Consider the following 18,651-nt stretch of genomic DNA (forward strand, 5'->3'; position numbering starts at 1 on the left):
TCTGTAGACCAGGCTGGTCTCGAACTCACAGAGATCCGCCTGCCTCTGCCTCCCGAGTGCTGGGATTAAAGGCGTGCGCCACCATCGCCCGGCACAAGTGCCAGAATTAAAGTCATGCACGACACAATGCCTGGCTTTGTCTGGAAGTAAAAGATTCTCATTGGAAAATATTTTAAATATTGAGTAAAAGAAATAAGCCTCACCTACCACAAAGTCGATACTTCTAAGAATGAGCAAGATGGCTTTCACACTTGATAATTAAAAAGACAAGAAAGCCATGCAATATGGAATTAAATATTCAAAGGGACTGGGAGATGGTAAAGTGCTTGCTCCACAAACATTAGGACTTGTGTTCAATCCCCCGGATGTGGGTAGTATATACTTAAAATCCCAGCCCTGAGGAGGCAGAAGCAAGTGGATCCCTAGATAGAGCCTCACACATCCTAGGTAAGTGCTCTACCACTGTACTACAGCTCTAACCTCACATAAGCACAGTTTGTGCACATGTGTGCTAACAGAAATCAAACTTATGGCCTTCTATTTGCTAGGCAAGTGCTCTACCACTGAGCTACATCTCCAGACTCAGTGTGATTTTTACCTTAGGGGTTTTTTTTTTTGTTGTTGTTGTTGTTGATTTTCAAAAGCATATCTTAAATACTTTATCATTTTAAAGTAATTTTAAGCAATAGAGTGGTACATGTAACAAAAATACTTGGGAGACAGAGGCAGGTGGATCTCTGTAAGTTCGAGGCCAGCCTGAACTACAAAGCAAGTTCTAGGTTAGCCGGGGATAAATAATGAGACCCTGTATCAAAAAATAAATGTGTGTCTGACAAGATCACTGAGTAGATAAAAGCACTTGCTGCCAGTCCTGAGGACCCAGGATCAATTCTCAGAGCCTACATAGTGGAAGGGAAGAACTACCTCAGGCTGTCCTGACCTTCACACACATGGTGGGATGAGTGTTAATGCACACACATAACTAAAAAAATGTAATAAAAAGCCATTCTTTTTAAATGAAAGTTCTTCCATTAGTTCTAGTGCTCCTTTACACACTCCCATTCCAGTTCCTCCTTCCCTCCTCACTTTGAGCCACTGCTCAAAGTTTAGTTGAGTATAGTATTACATGGTTTTGTAATTTTCCATCTGATGGGAAAAGTCAGGGTCAAGTTGTTCCCCCATTTGGGGACATTTGGGGGTTTTCCTGGTTTAGCTATCTATTGAAAACATAAATGAAAGATTCCACTGGATGGAACTCAGCCTGGACTGCAGATATGATTGACGACTTGTGTTACTCGGGTGACTTCAGAGTCATTGGTGCTGAATAAAACCCATCTGGATATAAATTTCAAGTAGAAGAAGGGGCCTGCAATGTGCTCAGGAGTGCTATATGGACTGTTCCACACTGAACACTTCCTAGCCACGTTCTTTTCTGTACCCGATATCCTGAGATAAGGGACCTTCTTCCCATCTAACCATGGAAAGCCATGGTTCAGAGGAGTCCAGTGCCTGACCCAGGGTCGCACTCTACATAGTTCAGAGCAGGGCTCTTAAGTTTTCAGGCACCAATTTGAGGATTTGTAGTTCTGCTACAAAGAGCAGGGGACCTTGATTTCCTGTCTTTACATAAGCAAAAACCATTATCTTAGCTATAAACTACCTTCAACCCAAAAGAAATACTGGGCTGAGTGGCCATGGGGTCTGGGCTATTAGGTGGTGAGTGTTTTGGTGCCTGGGATTGAACCCTCATACATGCCAGGCAGGTTCTACTTCTGAGCTCCACCCCTACTCGGTTGTTAGTTATTTTCAAACTGTAGCTTGGTTACCTAATACCCAGTGGTTTGTGTGCTTTGTAGCTGTCCCAATAAGTATTGCTTTGAGAACCTAAGAAATCTGAGGCCTGAAAAGAGGTGAGAAAACTCCTAGCAGAATTGGCTTCAGAGGCACTCAAGCCCAATTGTGTGTGGTGCTGGGCCCCTCCAGAGACATCTGGACAGCTGAGTAAGGCCTCATTCTGCTCTCTGCTTCTCCTCCTAGATAACAGCGACCTGATCGCATGCACAGTTATCACCAAGGACGGCGGCATGGTTCAGCGCTTCCTGGCTGTGGATATTTACCAGATGAGCCTGGTAGAGCCTGATGTGTCCAGACTCGGCTGGGGAGTGGTCAAGTTTGCAGGCCTTCTGCAGGTGAGAGTCTTAAGAACCCGTCTGCCTTCTCAGCCAGCTCCACACATGCATGCCTAAGTGTCAGTTCTATAATCACTTCTAATAACACAGGAAGGATCTTCACAAAAGCCAGAACACTGCACAGACAAAAGCCAAGTTCCCTTTACTGAAGCCCTAACTTTCTCCTCTTCCTTCAGGATCCAGCCCGTTGTCAGGCTGATCCTTCCAGATCTGCTTCACTGCCAAGTGCAAGTAATAAATGTACTGTTTTTTAAATTGTGTATCCAACCAATTATCAATCAAACTTGATGGAGAAGGACCACATGGTTGTATATAGTTATAATCTCAGCACTCAGGCAGTAGAATCAGGATGATATCCACAAATTCAAAGACAAACTGGTCTATTTAATAAGTTCCAAATCAGTTGGGTAAGTCCATGTAGCAAGACCTTGTCTCAAAATAAAATGAGGGTAGGGGTAGGATGGGAGTGAAGATAGGGTGCTGGGGGCAGGGTGTAGCTTAGTTGATAAGGACTGCTTACCTAGCATACAAGTGGCCCTGGATTCCATTTCCAACACTGCATAAAACTGGGTATAATCATACATATCTATAACTCAGGAAGTTAGGAGGTAGAGGATGATCAGAAGTTAAAGTTCATCTTTGGCTACCCAGGGAATCTGAGGCCAGCCTGAGCAACATGAGACCCTGTCTCAAACAAACAAAAAACAGACTAGGTGTTGTGGCACACGCCTTTAATCCTAGTGCTTGGGAGGCAGAGGCAGGTGGATCTAGGTAAGTCTAAGACCAGCCTGGTCTACATAGCCAGCTCCAGTCCAGCCAAGGCTACATAAAACAAACAAAAACTTCAGAAAGAAATATAACCAGGCAGTGGTGGTACACATCTTTAATCCCAGCCATCAAAAGGCAGAGGCAGACAGAACTCCAAGTTTGAGGCCAGCCTGGTCTACAGAGTGAGTTTCAGGACAGCCTTATTTTTATTCTCTAAATAACTGTTTACACAGCATCTATATGGCATGAAGTCTTGTGCATCATCTAGGGAGGGTTCAGAGTCTACAGGAAGATGTAGTAGGTTATATGAAGATGCTGTGCCATTTAAAGTAAGGGACTTGAGCATCTGCAGATTTTGGTGTCTCCGTGGGTAGGGGAGTACCCAAGGGATACTTGTACATGTATTTGAGAGTGTATGTAGATTTTTATGCCTGGCTTTTCTCCTAATCTGTCTTGGAGTATGTCTAGCAATTTTAGCATTTGCATACCTGCTGGGATTCTTTTACATACTAACCACAGCCTCCCTCTCCTCATTCTCCTCTCCCAATTCCTTCTCCCCGCCCCCCCTCCCCATCAATCCTCTCCTCTTTTGTCTCCATCCAGAAAAGGGCAGGTCTCCCATGAGTATCAATAAAACATGGCATATCAAGTTACAAGTCCCCGTGTATTAAAGCTGGGCAGCGCAACCCAGTATGAAGAGTAAGGTCCCAAAAAAACAGTAAAAGAGTTGAAGCAACCCCTGTTCCCGCTGTTAGGAGTCCCACAAGAGGGCCAAGCTACATAACTGTAACATATATGCACAGGACCTAGGTCAGTCCCATGCAGGCTCTCTAGTTGTTGCTTCCATCTCTGTGAGCCCCAATGGGCCCAGGTTAAATGATGGTGTGAGCCTTCCTGTGGTGTCCTCGACCCCTCTGGTTCCTATACTCCTTTTTCATCATCCTCCACAGGAATCCCATCTAATGTTTGCCTGTTGAGTCTCTGCATCTGCCTCCATCAGTTGCCTCTTTGATGACAATTGGGCCAGGCACCAGTCTGGTCACAGTCTGGTTCAGGCTTACCTATCCACCATTATCAGAAGTCTAACCTGGGGTCCTCCCTGTAGACTCCTGGGAGATCCCCTGCACCAGACTTCTACCCAACCCCAAAATGCACCCCCGGCAGTCCCTTTCAGCACTCTCCCCCTCCACCCCCCAACCAGATTGCTCATGTTCCCATCCTCACCTGCCCTCAGTTCACTCATGAAATCTCTTATATTTCCCCTTCCCAGGGAGATCTAGGTGTTACCCCCATGAACGTTCTTGTTATCTAATCTCCCTGGATCTGTGAACTATAGCTTAGTTATGCTTTATTTTACAGCTATATCCACTTATGAGTGAGAACATACCATGTCTATCTTTCTTGGTCTGGGTTACCTCACTCAGGATGATTTTTTTTCTTGTCCCTTCAACATGTATAAATGTACCACATTTTCTTTATCCGTTCCTCAGTTGAAAGACATCTAGGATGCTTCCAGGTTCTGGCTATTACAGATAAAGCTGCTATGAACATAGTTGAGCAAGGGACCTTGTGCATCCTTTGGGTATATGCCCAAGAGCGATGTAGCTGGTTTTTGTGGTAGGTCGATTCCCAGTTTTCTGAGACACTGAAACCATACTAACTTCCAAAGTAACTGTACAGAAAATCATTAGGTCATACTTCAAAAACCTATACTCCACAAAATTAGAAAATCTGAAAGAAATGGACAAATTTCTTGATAGATGCCACTTACCTTTATTAAATCAAGATCAAATAAACAATTTTAAAAGATCAATAACAACTTTACCTAAGTTAAATCAAGATCAAATAAATAATTTAAATAGCCTGATAACTCCTAAGGAAGTAGAAGCAGTCATTAAAAGTCTCTCAACCAAAAAAAAAAACAAAACAGGCCCAGGCCAGAGAGTTTTAGCCTAGAATTCCACCAGACTTTCAAAACTAATACCATTAATTATTCCACAAAATAGAAACAGAAGAAACATTGTCAAATGCTTTCTATGAGGCCACAGTCACCCTGATACTCAAACCGCACAAAGACCCCAACAAAGAAAGAGAATTACAGACCAGTTTCACTCATGAACACAAATACAAAAATACTCAATAAAATACTGGCAAACCAAACCCAAGAACAAAAACAAACAAAAAAAAAAAAAACCACTATGACCAAGTAGGCTATATCCCCAAGATGCAGGGATGATTCAACATACGAAAATATGTCAGTGTAATCCACTGTATAAACAAACTCAAAGGAAAAAAAAAACACATGATCATCTCCTTAGATGCTGAAAAAGCCTTCAACAAAATCTTGGAGAGATCAGGGATGCAAGGAACGTACCTAAACATAATAAGAACAGTATACAACAAGCCAGTTGCCGATATCAAATTAAATAGAGAGAAACTGAAGGCAATTCCACTAAAATCAGGAAGACAAGGTTGTCTACTCTCTCCTATTCAATATAGTATTTGAAGTTCTAGCTAGAGCAGTAAGACAACTAAAGGAAATCAAGGAGATACAAATCAGAAAGGAAGAAGTCAGAGAGTATCATTAACTGCAAATGATATGATGGTATACATAGCGACCCCAAAAACTCTACCAGGGAGCCCCCACAGCTGATAAATACCTTTAGTCAAGTGACTAGATACAAGATTAACTCAAAAAGAAAAAAATCTGTAGCCCTCCTACATACAACTGATAAACAGGCTGAGAAAGAAATCAGAAAATCGACACCCTTTATAGTAATCTCGTAATATGAAATATCTTAGTGTCCCTTTAACCAAGCGAGTGAAAGACCTGTATGACAAGAACTTCAAGTTCAAATATACCCTCTTCCCAACACTGCACAGAACCTTCTCCAAAATTGACTGTATACTCAGCCACAAAGCAAGTCTCAACAGATACAAAAAAAAGGAAAAATTGAAATAACACCCTGTATCTTATCAAACCACCTTGGACCAAAACTGGATTTCAACAACAACATAAGCAACAGAAAGCCTACACATTCATGGAAACTGAACAACTCTTCTGGCTGAGTTATCACTGGGCCAAGTTAAAAATAAAGAATTTAAAGACTTCTCAGAATTCAATGAAAATGAATACACAACATACCTAAACTTATAGGACACAATAAAAACAGTGCTAAGAAGAAAATTCATAGCGCTAAGTGCCTTCATGAGAGATGTCATACTAGCTACTGAGCAGCACCCTTGAAAGCTCTAGAACAAAAAGAAGCAGGCACACATAGGAGGAGTAGATGGCAGGAAATAACCAAACTGAGGGCTGAAATCAATAAAATAGAAACAAAGAGAACAATACAAAGACTCAGTGAAACAAAGAGTTGGTTCTTTGAGGAAAATCAACAAAATAGATAAACCCTTATCCAAACTAGCTAAAAGGCAGAGAGAGAATATCCAAATCAACAAAATCAGAAACAAAAAGGGGGACATAACAAACTCCAAGGAAATACAGAGAATCATTAGACCATACTTCAAAAACCTGCTGGGATTCTGTTCACTGCTGTGTGGCTACACAGAGCAAGCTCAACCATCCCCAACTTCCAAGCATGCTGCTGCAAACCTGGTGCCCCACTTCCTCATGCCCCTGGGCAGGATTTCCCTAGGCAGATAACCAAGAATTTGGAATGTGGCTATTTTAAGAGTTCTTAGCTCCTGCCAGCTTCCTCTAGTATCATTGTTGCCACAGGAGTTCCTGAGAATTGCCTCCTTGGCTCTGAGCACAGCAGGCACCCAGCACCATCACCAACTCCGTGGTTTACAGTGCGTTCTAAGTGCAGCAAATGACTAATGTCTTGCTGCAGAGGGAGTGAAACAAAAAGCCCACAGAATGGAGAGCAGCTTGCCACTTCATCTCTGCTGTGCCCTATCCCCAAATTCCCAGTGAACCTATTCTGGCCTGGGGCTTGCCCTATTTTAAGGAAGTCCATTTTCTTGCTGTGCTGTTCTGGTTCCCAGAAGTACCATGCCCTGGCTGATTTGACTGCTCATCACAGCATTGGCCAGCCAGTTGTTGCCTGATCTTCATGGGATGCACCTGTGTGTGAAGGTGCTGCTCCTGTCTCCTCCCTTTCCCAGACTCCTCTCTTTTCAGACCCTCCTGTCTTCCAGTGAGGATGAAGAGGATTTTCCCGCCCTCCGGGTCTTCTGTGTAAAACACCACCCAGTAGATAACCTGTGTGTCTTATTATCAAGATTTATACCAATTTCTTTAGTGCTTAATATCAGGAAAGTGTTTTTCTGTCTCAAAGGATTAATCTGTATCCTTTGTCAGACAATGAAAGTCGCATAACCCTACCAGCACCACCTGTCTTGGTTCTCTTCCAGTAGCTACTATTTGTCAGGCTATTACTATACACCTAGCTCCCTGCTTTGAATTTATAATAGCATCATCTGATCCGCTGGCACCCTTTGATGCAAACATTCTTTCCAAAGAGAAAGCCAAATGCAGCGCCCAAGAGCAGTAGCCCCCTCCTTCTGAACCTCCTTCAGTGCCTCCCACTTCCTCTAGCATGGCTGACCTTTGAGTCCATCTTCTGTCTGGTACGCTTTTATCTCATGTGCCCTTTAACCTTTGTGGGCAGCTGACTTGGCTCAGAAGCCATCCTGAGCCTTTATGTGGAACCAATCCTTATACAGTCAGTGTCTTTTCTCCCTCTCACGTGCAGCTTGCTTTAAGTCTCTACCAAATGGCCCTGGTGGCACTCTTTCGGGGACTGTCCTTCGAGATGTGCCAAAGGACACTAGCAATGCCCCATTTTTTAGAGAAACAAGGAGATGGTGTCTAACATGACACCAGGTAGTGACAAGTATTTGGAGTTGTGACCTATGGTTTCCCAGAAGGAAGAATTATTGGAGTTTTTTTGTTGTGACAGTGGCAACCCCTCTTCAATCATTAGGCATCCCAAGTTCTCATGGGAAGAAGTTACTAGCCATGGCAGCATTGACCCCTTTCCCCCAACAGGCCTGCATGGTCTGCACCCACCTTTGAGTCTTTGAGATTTGGCCTCCTTCAGAACAAAAGAAGACTTCAAAGTGCTGGTCTTTTTCTGCATGAACCACTGATGCCCCACAATCTGCCAACCCCTGATGGACATTTTGCCTTTGCCTTCTCACTATGCAGGACATGCAGGTGACAGGAGTGGAGGATGATAGCCGTGCCCTGAATATCACTATCCACAAGCCTGCCTCCAGCCCACACTCTAAGCCCTTCCCCATCCTGCAGGCCACCTTTGTGTTCTCTGATCATATCCGTTGCATCATTGCCAAACAGCGCCTGGCCAAGGGCCGCATCCAGGCCAGACGGATGAAGATGCAGAGGATAGCTGGTAAGTCACATCAAGAGCAAGGGGCTCACCACCACGGGGCTGTCACGAGCTGCTCACATTGACCTAGGAAAGTCCCAGGGTTCCTGTAGATGAGGGCAGGAAGAGTCAGGATTCACTGTGCTTCAAAGAATAGGATGTTTCTGCATCTCAGGTGTTTGGAGTGGAGAAAATTTCCAGGGCTGTGTGGAAAAGAAGGTGACTCTCCCTACCAGGCTAGAATCAGGCAGTTGGTAGGAGACAGCTGTCCTTACTCTTGATGCTGAAACACCAAGTGTACCAAGAGTGCTTTGACCGCTGCCTGCCATGTTGGGTATCCCAGCAGCCCTTAGGTCGGTAGAGCCTTTTATGTCCATTGTACAAGAGGAAACTAAGGCTGTGAATTTTTAGTCACACATAAAACAAGTTTGCAGAGCTTCCTACTTGGAATTTTTGTTCCAACTCTGGGGATGAAGCCCAGGGCCCCACACATGCTAGACAAGGACCGCCTCTGAGCTGCCCTAGCCTAGCAGAATTTCCCTCACCCTTCCCTCCTCTCCCTGTTACCTCTCCGTGAGAGCCAGCACCCAGAACTAGATTCAGAGGCCATCTCACCTCACAAGGATGGTGGGGTCTGCACTGCCCAGGCTGTCTTGGTAAATAAGGCTGTTTTTCTTTGTCTCCTGAAGTAGAAGGCAAAGCATTGTCCTGGGGCAGAGCGGAGTGGTGCAGTCCTAATGTTTCCTTCAAGACTCCCAGGTTAGAGCTGTAGCTCAGATGGTAGAATGATTGTCTAGCATATACAAAGCCCTAGGTTTGACCCTTGACACCATATCAAACTAGTTGTAATGACACATTCCTATAATCCTAGCACTTGCGAGGTGGAGGCAGAAGGCATACAAGTTTAAGGTCACTATATAATGAGTTCAACATCAGCCTGGGCTCCTGTCTCACAAAAGATATAAGTGAATGAATGAACAAACAAAGTTAGTACCTTTGGCTGAGGTCCAAATCTAGCCCACTATGAAGAGGGGGCATTCTCTCAGAAAGCAAAGGAAGAATAATCTCTGGGTACACTTCATTTCTGGACACTGAAGTTATGATGCCGTGCATGCCTCCATGATGTGCACCTGAGTCACCCCCTCTTATTTCTCAGTTAGCTGAAACCTGGCCTGCGAAATCATGACAGGAGTGTTTTGTAATGTGTAAAGTAACTTAAATCATTCAGCACTTCCTTTCAAGATTTATTTCCCGACTTTTCCCCTGTGATGTGAATCAGTTTCTCACAGCTGTCATGAAGGCCAGATATTTCATTTGAAAATTGAGGATTGCACTATAAAGTGACTGCTAGCATAAACACCGCACATATTTCTTAAATTGATTTTGAAAACCCGCTCTGAGCCGGGCGGTGGTGGCGCACGCCTTTAATCCCAGCACTTGGGAGGCAGAGGCAGGCGGATCTCTGTGAGTTCGAGACCAGCCTGGTCTACAAAGGGAGTTCCAGGACAGGCTCCAAAGCCACAGAGAAACCCTGTCTCGAAAAACCAAAAAAAAAAAAAAAAAACCCGCTCTGAACTGATATGTCATGAGAGTTGTTTAAGGGAAGACAATAGCTATGACATGTAAACGCACGCTCATAAATACAAACATGTACATACATATATATATACTTTCTTGTACACATATTCTCATGAGCATTTATAGTTAAGATTACACACACACACACATACACACACACACACACACACACAATACACCCCGCCAAATTGAATAATCCGAAATAGGGCTGGAGCAATGGCTCAGTAAAGTGCTTGCCACACAACCATGAGGTTTTGAGTTTACATTCCTCAGCATCCATGTAAAAGCAAGGTATGGCAGCATGCAGCTATAATCCCAGCCATTGGGAGATGGAGATGGAGAAGCTCCATGGCTCAACCAGTGAGTATCATAAACTAAGGAAAAGTGCTTGCAAGGTGACTCAGGAAGTAAAGGTGCTTACCACCGAGTCTACCAACCTGAGTTCAATCCCTAGAACCTATTTGGTGGACACAGGGTACTAACTCTTGCAAGTTGTTCTCTGACCTCCACACATTTGGCATGCTACATATTGGTGCCTATATGCACATGTACATGTCCACACACACACACACACACACACACACACACACACACACACACAAATAGATGTATGTAGAAAAAAAACCTTTTTAAAGTTGGATAGCATTCAAGGAAGATAGCATTGATCTCTGACCTCATGTACACCTACACATATACATAAATACATACAAAAAAACTTTGAAAAAAATCTGCATTTGTATTGAACCTATGCAGAGTTTTTCCATGAGTTTACTCCCTAAACAGTGTAGGAAAGAATGCCTTCTGTAGTACTTGGGCATTAAATGTAAGTCATCTAGAGATGATTGACAGTGAACAGGATGTATATAGGTCATGTACAGATATAATTGTATTCTACATAAGGGACTTAACTACAGGTTTTGGTATCTTTGGGGAGGAGTCCTGCAGATACTGAAGGATCACTCGTTTGTATAGCTTGTTTGTCTGTCCATGTATGCCTATGCACAAACTTGGGGCAGAATTGGCCTCACTTGCTGTGGGATCTGACAGCATGCGAAGCTAAGCCTTTGGGATCTTTTATCCAAAGTGCAAATTGGCCCAGCATTTGTTCTCTCCAGCCAGGCCTGAAACCTTTGCCTTTTTGTCTGAACCTTGGCCTAAAGCCCCACTTCTAGTTGTGTTTTGACTTCCTTAGGGTCTCTGGCATTCTACCAGTCTCCTACCTCAAGGCTGTCTGTTTGGGTTCCCCCAAGTGTTGCACTGTCAAGGCCGGTATCTCTCTAGCCTGATGCTCAAGTCATATCAAATTGTCCTGTGTTCCACATGCTAAGAACAAACTCTGGTGCTGTTTGATTATAGCCCTTCTGGACCTCCCAATCCAGCCTACAACTGAAGTCCTGGGATTTGGACTTGGCTCCTCCTCCTCCCAGCACCTGCCTTTCCGTTTCTATGACCAGTGCCGCCGAGGCAGCAGTGACCCCACAGTGCAGCGCTCTGTGTTTGCATCCGTAGACAAGGTGCCAGGTAAGCCTGTCCTCCTGCTCGGGGCTCAGGGTGCTTTCCTGCGAGGCCTGCTGGAAGTCTTCCTCTCAGAAGCCAGGCTGCTGGAAGCCACAGCTTCGCAGAGCACAAGTGAGGCACACCTAACTGCGATCTTGCCTTTCCCTTCTTTCTTCCATCACTTGGGTTTGCTTTTCCAGAGAGTTGTTAGGTATGTGAAGAAAGTTCTCAGAATCAGGACTAAAAAGTTTCTTGGAAATAGGTGGCTGGTTAGTAATGAAGGTTGTGGAGAGATGTCTTCCTTCTTGTAAGATGACTAGGATAGTGTGTGGTTCCTGGTACCCTGAGAAGGGTAGACACGTGAGGAACTTCCAGTGCCCACAGGCCTTCTGCTTCTCCCGTCTGGGAGCAGCTCCTCCCACTTCCGACAGCTCTGTCTCCAGCCCTTCTACCATTTTCCAAAAAGGGAATCTTGTGTGGAAAGTTGAGGGGAAGCAGAGCAGCGCAGCGCTCCGTCCCTACCCTGACACATGGACCTCAGTAGATGCATGTGCAGCAGATCCCACAAGTGGGGGGGGGGGGGATGAATCTCTTCTCTTAATTAGAAAACGGAGAAGACTCAGGCTCTCCTCCACTCTTAACATGTCCATGTTCAGGGCTCAAACTTGAAAGTATTATGAGATGGTCTCAAAAGTGATTGTTGATGTTGGAACAGCAAACAGCCATGACAGCCTGCTCAAATCCAAGACCTTGTCCACCTGCTTTCATCCATGATTTGATTTATTTATGTCATGTATACCATAATTATATAATTTCTAAAAAACCGACAAGATTTGATAAAATGCAGACAAGTTGAGCCAGGCATGGCACCTTTAATCCCAGCACTTGGGAAGCAAAAGCAAGAGGATATAGAGTTTGAGGCCAACCTGGTCTACAAAGTTAGTTCCAGGACAGCCAGTGCTACACAGAGAAACCCTATCTCAAAAAAAAAAAAAGTAAAGAAGTCTCTTTTGCTCTAGAGGTAAACATGTGAACAGTTTCTTGCGTGTCCTTCTAGAAAAGTTTGTTTGCATGTCATAAGTATGTCTTTGTATCATACGCAGAGTTATATGCTATGTATGTAATTCTATATGTGATTCCCCACTTTGGGTACTTAATTTGAAGTCAGCATTATATGTTAGCACAAATAATTGACTTATTAACTATTGCCTGGTATTCTAGTGGATGTCTGGAACAAAGCATTTTTCCACATTTTATGTTGATAGACGTTCCACCACACCCTGCTAGGGAAAGGTTTTAAATTCTGGTAGATACAGTCCTAAGGTGAACAGCAACAGAAAGTCACTTGACAGCCCTTCACCTGTAACAGCTTTCTCTCTGAATGGCTAGTTTAGGCTGTGAGTTGCATGGCAGCCTGTTTTCATCTTCAGCTAGGAGGTGTGAGATGGTGCTCCCTTTTGGATCCAGGTTCTCCTTGTTAAAAGTCTTCTGGTCTACCACATTGGAAACAGTGGTTACTCAGTTGATACAAATTACCACAACTGAGGGTAGGTAGACTAACACACCCTGACCTGGTAAGAAATTCCCTCTTTGGGGCATCACACTTCTTTCCATCCCAGAACTTATTGGTAAAGAAAATCCCTGAGTCCTGTTTCTAGCTAGTCCTTAGGACCAGGTGGGGTGCGGCAGGCTGAGACCAATCCTACTTGTCCTCAGCATCTGCACCGTTTCTTTGTTAGCACAATGCAGGAGATAGCAGTTCTCTTCCTGGCCTCCCAGGCCTGGTGCTGCCAGGGTCTATGAAATCATCAGAGTGGAGCTCGGGCCTTTACTGGTTCACACAACCATGACATTGCTGTGTCCTGCTGCTGATCCAGGACCAGAGGATATGAGGCCATACCTATGAGATCTAGAGTATGTCCCAGGGAACTGCTGCAGGAGGTCATCAGACCCTTAATTGGCTCTAGTAGAGCCATAAAGCTTGGACAGGGATGAGACATTGTCATTTATGTCCCCCATGAGCTCTTCTCCTTCCTACAGGCCTCACTGCATAACTTGATGCTTACTAGAGAAGTGTCTGCAGGTGCTTAGGAAGAAAGCCCTGGGCCCTGGGCCCTGAGCCCTCAGAAGGGTGGGTGTTCCACGAAAGGAAGGGTGGCAGCCCACCACCATCTTCCCAGCACTTTGCACCCCAGCAGCCACTCAAGAACTCTGCTCAATTTCCTCTCCATGACACCCCAGTGCTCTGTTTGCTCTACCCCAAAGATGCTCCCTGCAGACTTGCCAGTAGATCACAACAGGATCAACTTCCTCATTGTGACCAGTTTCCACCAACTGGGTATTCCCAGAAGCCTACACCTCTCCCTCTGATCTCAAGTGGTCACTAGGATGCACTCACTTGGGCAGCTGTGGCAGCCCACTCATCAGCCCTCCACCTCCCTTCAGCACTCCTCAGGCTGTGGACTTAAGACCCCTTCATGTCTTTTCAAAGTCCTGGGTGTCCAGAGAGCTTGAGTTTTTGTGGATTATGGCTATCCATGTTCATAATACTAGAAATTGAAGCTAAAAAATGCTTTGCATAATTACTTGATAGTCTATCACATATAAAACATCAAAAGCATAACCATCTGTGAAAGGTGATTCTGTTCAGACTTTGCAGTTTGGGATCTTACTGTGTGGCACAGTAGCAGTCAGGCCTGCCTGAGAGCTTCTGCATCGGTCTGTTTAAGGAGGAGCCTTCCTTGGTCACCTTAGAGAGAGGCGTACAAAGGGAAAGGGTGACTTACTACTGTCTGCAGGCTCCAGAGCACACCTAGAGACCCACTGCTGTGCCATGGAGTCCTGCCCTGCCTCAATGGCCTTACACTGGCTGCTTTACCTAGCTCTTGGGCGCCTACTTCCCAGGGATAGCCCAAGCTCAGTGTGTGGGCTGCTTCCTCCAGAGGCCTTTTGTGAGTATTCTGCTAATCAGGGCCACACCCTTCCCCCACCACTTTGCACTGGTTTATTTTCTCCATAGGATTCAGTTCCATAGCTGGCTGACATATTTGTGTCCCTGAATGTGGTTTCTTTCCCCATGGAGAATGTCACTGTGTGAAACTGTTCTATTCACCACTCTACGTCAGCGCCCAGCTGTGGCTTTATTCAGTATTTGTCAAGTGAAATGTAAGCCTGCACTTCCCTCCAAAGTTGTCTTCTTTGTCTGAACACCAAGAAGAAAAGGATATCCCATCTAGGACCTCGGGCATCCAGGGGCTTAGTCTGCCTAGGGAACATAGGAGGACCAGATCTTCAGCAACACCACCATCTAACTTCTGTTGCCAGACTGACATGTCTCTCCCAAGCAGAGGTACTTGGCAATAGTTTAGGTGGTTGCCTGTCGCAGCATGCGCTCCCTCTCCAGTCGCCTTCCTCAGCTTTGCAGAGCCAGAGTCAGGAGAGCCAGGTGGAAGGGTGGCCATTAACCTCCACTCTACAGCACCTCAGGGTGCCGTGTGTGACCCTTGCCCCCTTCTGAAAGGATACCTCAGGCTGTTGACTAAGGGGATTCTTACCAATTCAAAGGGAGAAACAAACTCAACCTGTGCATGGGCAGTTCTCAGGGTTCACTTGTTTGGGACACATCTTTCTTTTTTGCCTGTGTCCCAAGTGATGTGCAGACCAGTGTGACTCTCCTTTAGACTCTGAATTTGATTATATTTGATGGAAGTATACCTCACACTTCCTTGGGGGAATAGTAAGATGGAATATAAGCCTGGCTGGGAAGTTAGCAGCCAGCCATTCTCAAGTGTTTCTTCCTCTCTTTGGCTAAGAAGTTACAAATTCTGTGTATCTGTATTAATGTAGATACATCAGATGTTCTGTAGTGATGGCTCTTGCCACCCCAGTAGTCAGCTTCCTGGAGCAGAGTCTGAGTGACCTGGTCAGGGAGGGAATGTCAGTGGTAGCCAGCATGGGGGCAACAGCTGCTTGAGGAGTGCCCCAAGCTCTCACAGCAGTAACTACTTCTGAAATTTGCTGTGGCCAGCAAGATACGCACAGGGCAGCCTTGAACTGGTGTTTCCATAAATGCCAGGTGAAGATTCCAAGCAGAAGCTCTTCCCAGCAGAACTTCTTTCTTATGGCTGAATTATGTTCCTTGCATGAATATACCACACTTTGCTAATTCATTCCCCCCACTTAAATAGACCTTTTGGTTGTTGTAACTAGGAACCTTTATATGAAGGTTTTAGCTTCAAAGCATATGCCTAGCTAGCAGTGGCCAAATGATCATTTAATGTTTTGAGAACTGCCAAACCATGTTTCCTCAGTCTTTTCAACCTTTCAGCTGAAATTGCTGTCTATTTTCCGTTTGCACTGTGGAGCTGCATTAGAATAGAAAGGACGCAGAAGGGGCCTATTTCTCTAGGCAGTACTCAGGGGACAGCTCAGGCAGGAGGAGAGCCCAGGGAATGGGTGTGTGTTGTCTTCCCGTCAATCAAGCCTGCCATGGGCTGGCCTTTTTTGTCCTGCTCAAGTCTGGCTCTGCACCAGTTGGTCATGGTCACAGGTACCAGAGGAGTCAGATTTGGTGCTGTTAGGGCCATTCTCTGCTTTTCCTCTCTTTCCTGCCAGGTTGAAGAGTTGTCTGCCTTGGGCCAGACACTTAAATCCCAGAGGAGGGGTTGGTGAGTTATGTCAGTTGGCAAAATGATGGCTGCATAAGCAGTAAGAAGCCAAGGGCAATGCTATGGGGGTGGGACATCAGATCCTTGCAGCTTCCTGCCTGGCCACCCTAGTTTACTTGGTAATATTGAGGCCAATGAGAGAGCCTGTCACAGATGAATGCTGCCTGAGGAAGAAGACTCAAAATTGCTCTGTAGCCTCCACAGGTATGCACATGTGAACATATACTTGCACACGAATACATCCTGGGGATATGGGAAGGGCTGTTGTCCAGGTGTCGTCAAGGCAAACAGCCCAGCCTTATCAGTTGCCTGGCCCAGAACACTTAATAGTTCCCTGGAAGAGCCTGCCATTCCAGGGCACCATTGGCAGCTGAGTAAACCAGGAGGAATGTAAGGATGGCAGGCTGGGAGTGCCAGTGCTGGGAGCCAGGCACTGAGATCCAGAGTGTTTAACATGTGGACATCAGCCCTGACTCTCCACCCCAGGACAATGTGTGAGGTGCTAATGTCCTCTTGGGGGGAGTTCCCAGAAAGCAGGGTTTGGGTACTGTTGCCTTTCTTGTTTCTGATTATAAAACAGAGCCAGCTGTCTGCTTTCAGCTCCCCAAGACAAAATACCCTTTCTAGAGTCAGACAGGAAGGAGGCCTGCAGTCCTGCAGCCTCCCCTCAGCTCTATCTCAGATTGGCCTGCACCAGTGAGCTACAGAAATTTGATTCCTACTCTGGTTTTTATGTTGCTCTTTAAAAAAAATTTTTTTTGATTAAGCTGCTGATCACTTTATAAATTTTTTTCCTCTGATATTCCCAATAATTGTTTCCCTCTCTACATGTATGGAAGTGACCTGCCGAAGGTCACAAGCCTGACTGAAGTCACACACCCTTAGCACCTCAGATGCTGAACCAAGTTTCTCTTAATCCCTGCATATGACATAATCTGAAATGAACCACCTGTCCTGCTTTTGGAAATCAAGAACTAACTACAAGCGCCTGAGACTTCCTGATCCAGGATAAGCCCACATTGTCAGGTGTGTAGTTCACACTTGTAGTCCCGGAACATTACAAGTTCAGGCATGAGGATTGAGAGAGAGGGTGAGGCCAGCCTGAGATACACAGAGACCCTGCCTCAAACATTAAAAAAGGAGTGCAGAAATCTTGTCTGTTTCTAGAAGTATGGGTTATATTGGGGAAAATCAACTGTACTGGGCATGTTATATACATAATTCTCTCCTCCAGACAGCTCTCAAAACTACTTCCCTCCCTACTCCACAGGTCGGAAACAGATCTAGACTGAGACCTCATAGCTCACAGGGAATAGACTGAGCCTGTCTCTAATCCCTGTTTGCTTCAGTTTGCTTCAAGGCTGCCTTTGCTGATGACTGTGCCAGCTCCCATGGTTTTGCTACCAGTTTCAATGTCAGAGGTTCTAGAATAAACAGTTGTTGTACCCCCACCATTACATAGACCAAGGCTTTGTGCTTTGAGATCGGTATCCAAAGGATCATGTGTCTGAACAAGACACTTTTAGAACAGCCCTCTCAGCACACCACTTCTAAACCAGGCTAGTGGCAGGCTCACTTGCATAATGGTGTTCTCGGCCTGCAATGAGAAAAAAGCAGAAACGATACTAGAATCGACCTTAGCAAACCAGCAGCAGCTGAGCTCTGACACTCATCTCTTAAGACATTAGCTAGGGAGATGCTCAGTGGGTGAGAACACTTGCTCTGCAAGCATGAGGACTTGAGCTTAAATCCCCAGCACCCACATAAAAAGCCAGGCATGCCTGTGTGTATTATAACCCTAGCATTATGGGGCAGAGACAAGTGAATCCCATGAGCTTCTTAGCTGGCCAAAAAGATGAGTTTCTAGTTTAGTATGAGTCCCTGTCCAAAGTAATAAGACAGAGTGAGACAATAGCACGAAGTGCCCTGTTCTTGCCTCCATATGTGTACATGTAGCATACACCACACACAAAAGAGATCAAGTCAAGGGTGGAGTTACTTTCACCAAGAAGTCTGCCAAGATTTGCTGCTTGCCAGGCCTCTCTTCAAGGTACTAGGACAGTCATAAAAAGAAAGCTTCAGAGGCCTAAGAGTAGGAGTCCTAGGAGTTGCTTTATCGAAGCAGAGCTTGCCTGCAAGGTTCCTCACATGGAATATGGGCCCCCAAAGTCTCTCTGAGCAGACAAAGGACTCAGCCACCCAGCAAAGCAGCCCCCAGGCCTATGCCTTTCTTAGGAGGTAGAGGGAGGAAGAAGCTGAGTTCTCAAGAATTGAATGTTGCTTCATTGCTCAAGGACATAGCCTATCTCAGACATCCCAGATGACTCTATGCTCTGGAGCTTTCTACATTGGACAGTGTTTCAGAAGCAGCAGGCACTCCCTGAACCCATGCAGCTGGTGTGGGAAGATGAACAGTGTTTCAGAAGCAGCAGGTTCTCCCTGAGCCCATGCAGCTGGTGTGGGAAGATGAACAGTGTTTCAGGTGCAGCAGGCACTCCCTGAGCCCATGCAGCTGGTGTAGGAAGATGAACAGTGTTTCAGATGCAGCAGGCAGTCCTTGAACCCATGCAGCTGGTGTAGGAAGATGAACAGTGTTTC

The 18,651-nt window shown here is 45.4% G+C and overlaps 1 protein-coding gene across 7 annotated transcripts in view; it reads left to right on the plus strand.

Moving 5' to 3' along the window:
• Positions 1-18,651, plus strand: part of Clec16a (C-type lectin domain containing 16A) — a 234,270-nt gene that overhangs the window by 156,724 nt on the left and 58,895 nt on the right. For all 7 annotated transcript variants that reach the window (XR_003377160.1, XM_005349306.3, XM_013347335.2 and 4 more), the window contains 3 exons: positions 2,038-2,189; positions 8,131-8,335; positions 11,246-11,410. Coding sequence is in view for 6 of the 7 variants with exons in the window: in XM_005349306.3 (XP_005349363.1) it covers positions 2,038-2,189; positions 8,131-8,335; positions 11,246-11,410 (522 nt within the window). In the remaining variant the exon portion in view is untranslated. The remainder of the gene's footprint in view (positions 1-2,037; positions 2,190-8,130; positions 8,336-11,245; positions 11,411-18,651) is intronic.

The sequence above is a fragment of the Microtus ochrogaster genome, chromosome 7, assembly GCF_000317375.1.
Source record: "Microtus ochrogaster isolate Prairie Vole_2 chromosome 7, MicOch1.0, whole genome shotgun sequence".
Classification (NCBI taxonomy): domain Eukaryota; kingdom Metazoa; phylum Chordata; class Mammalia; order Rodentia; family Cricetidae; genus Microtus; species Microtus ochrogaster.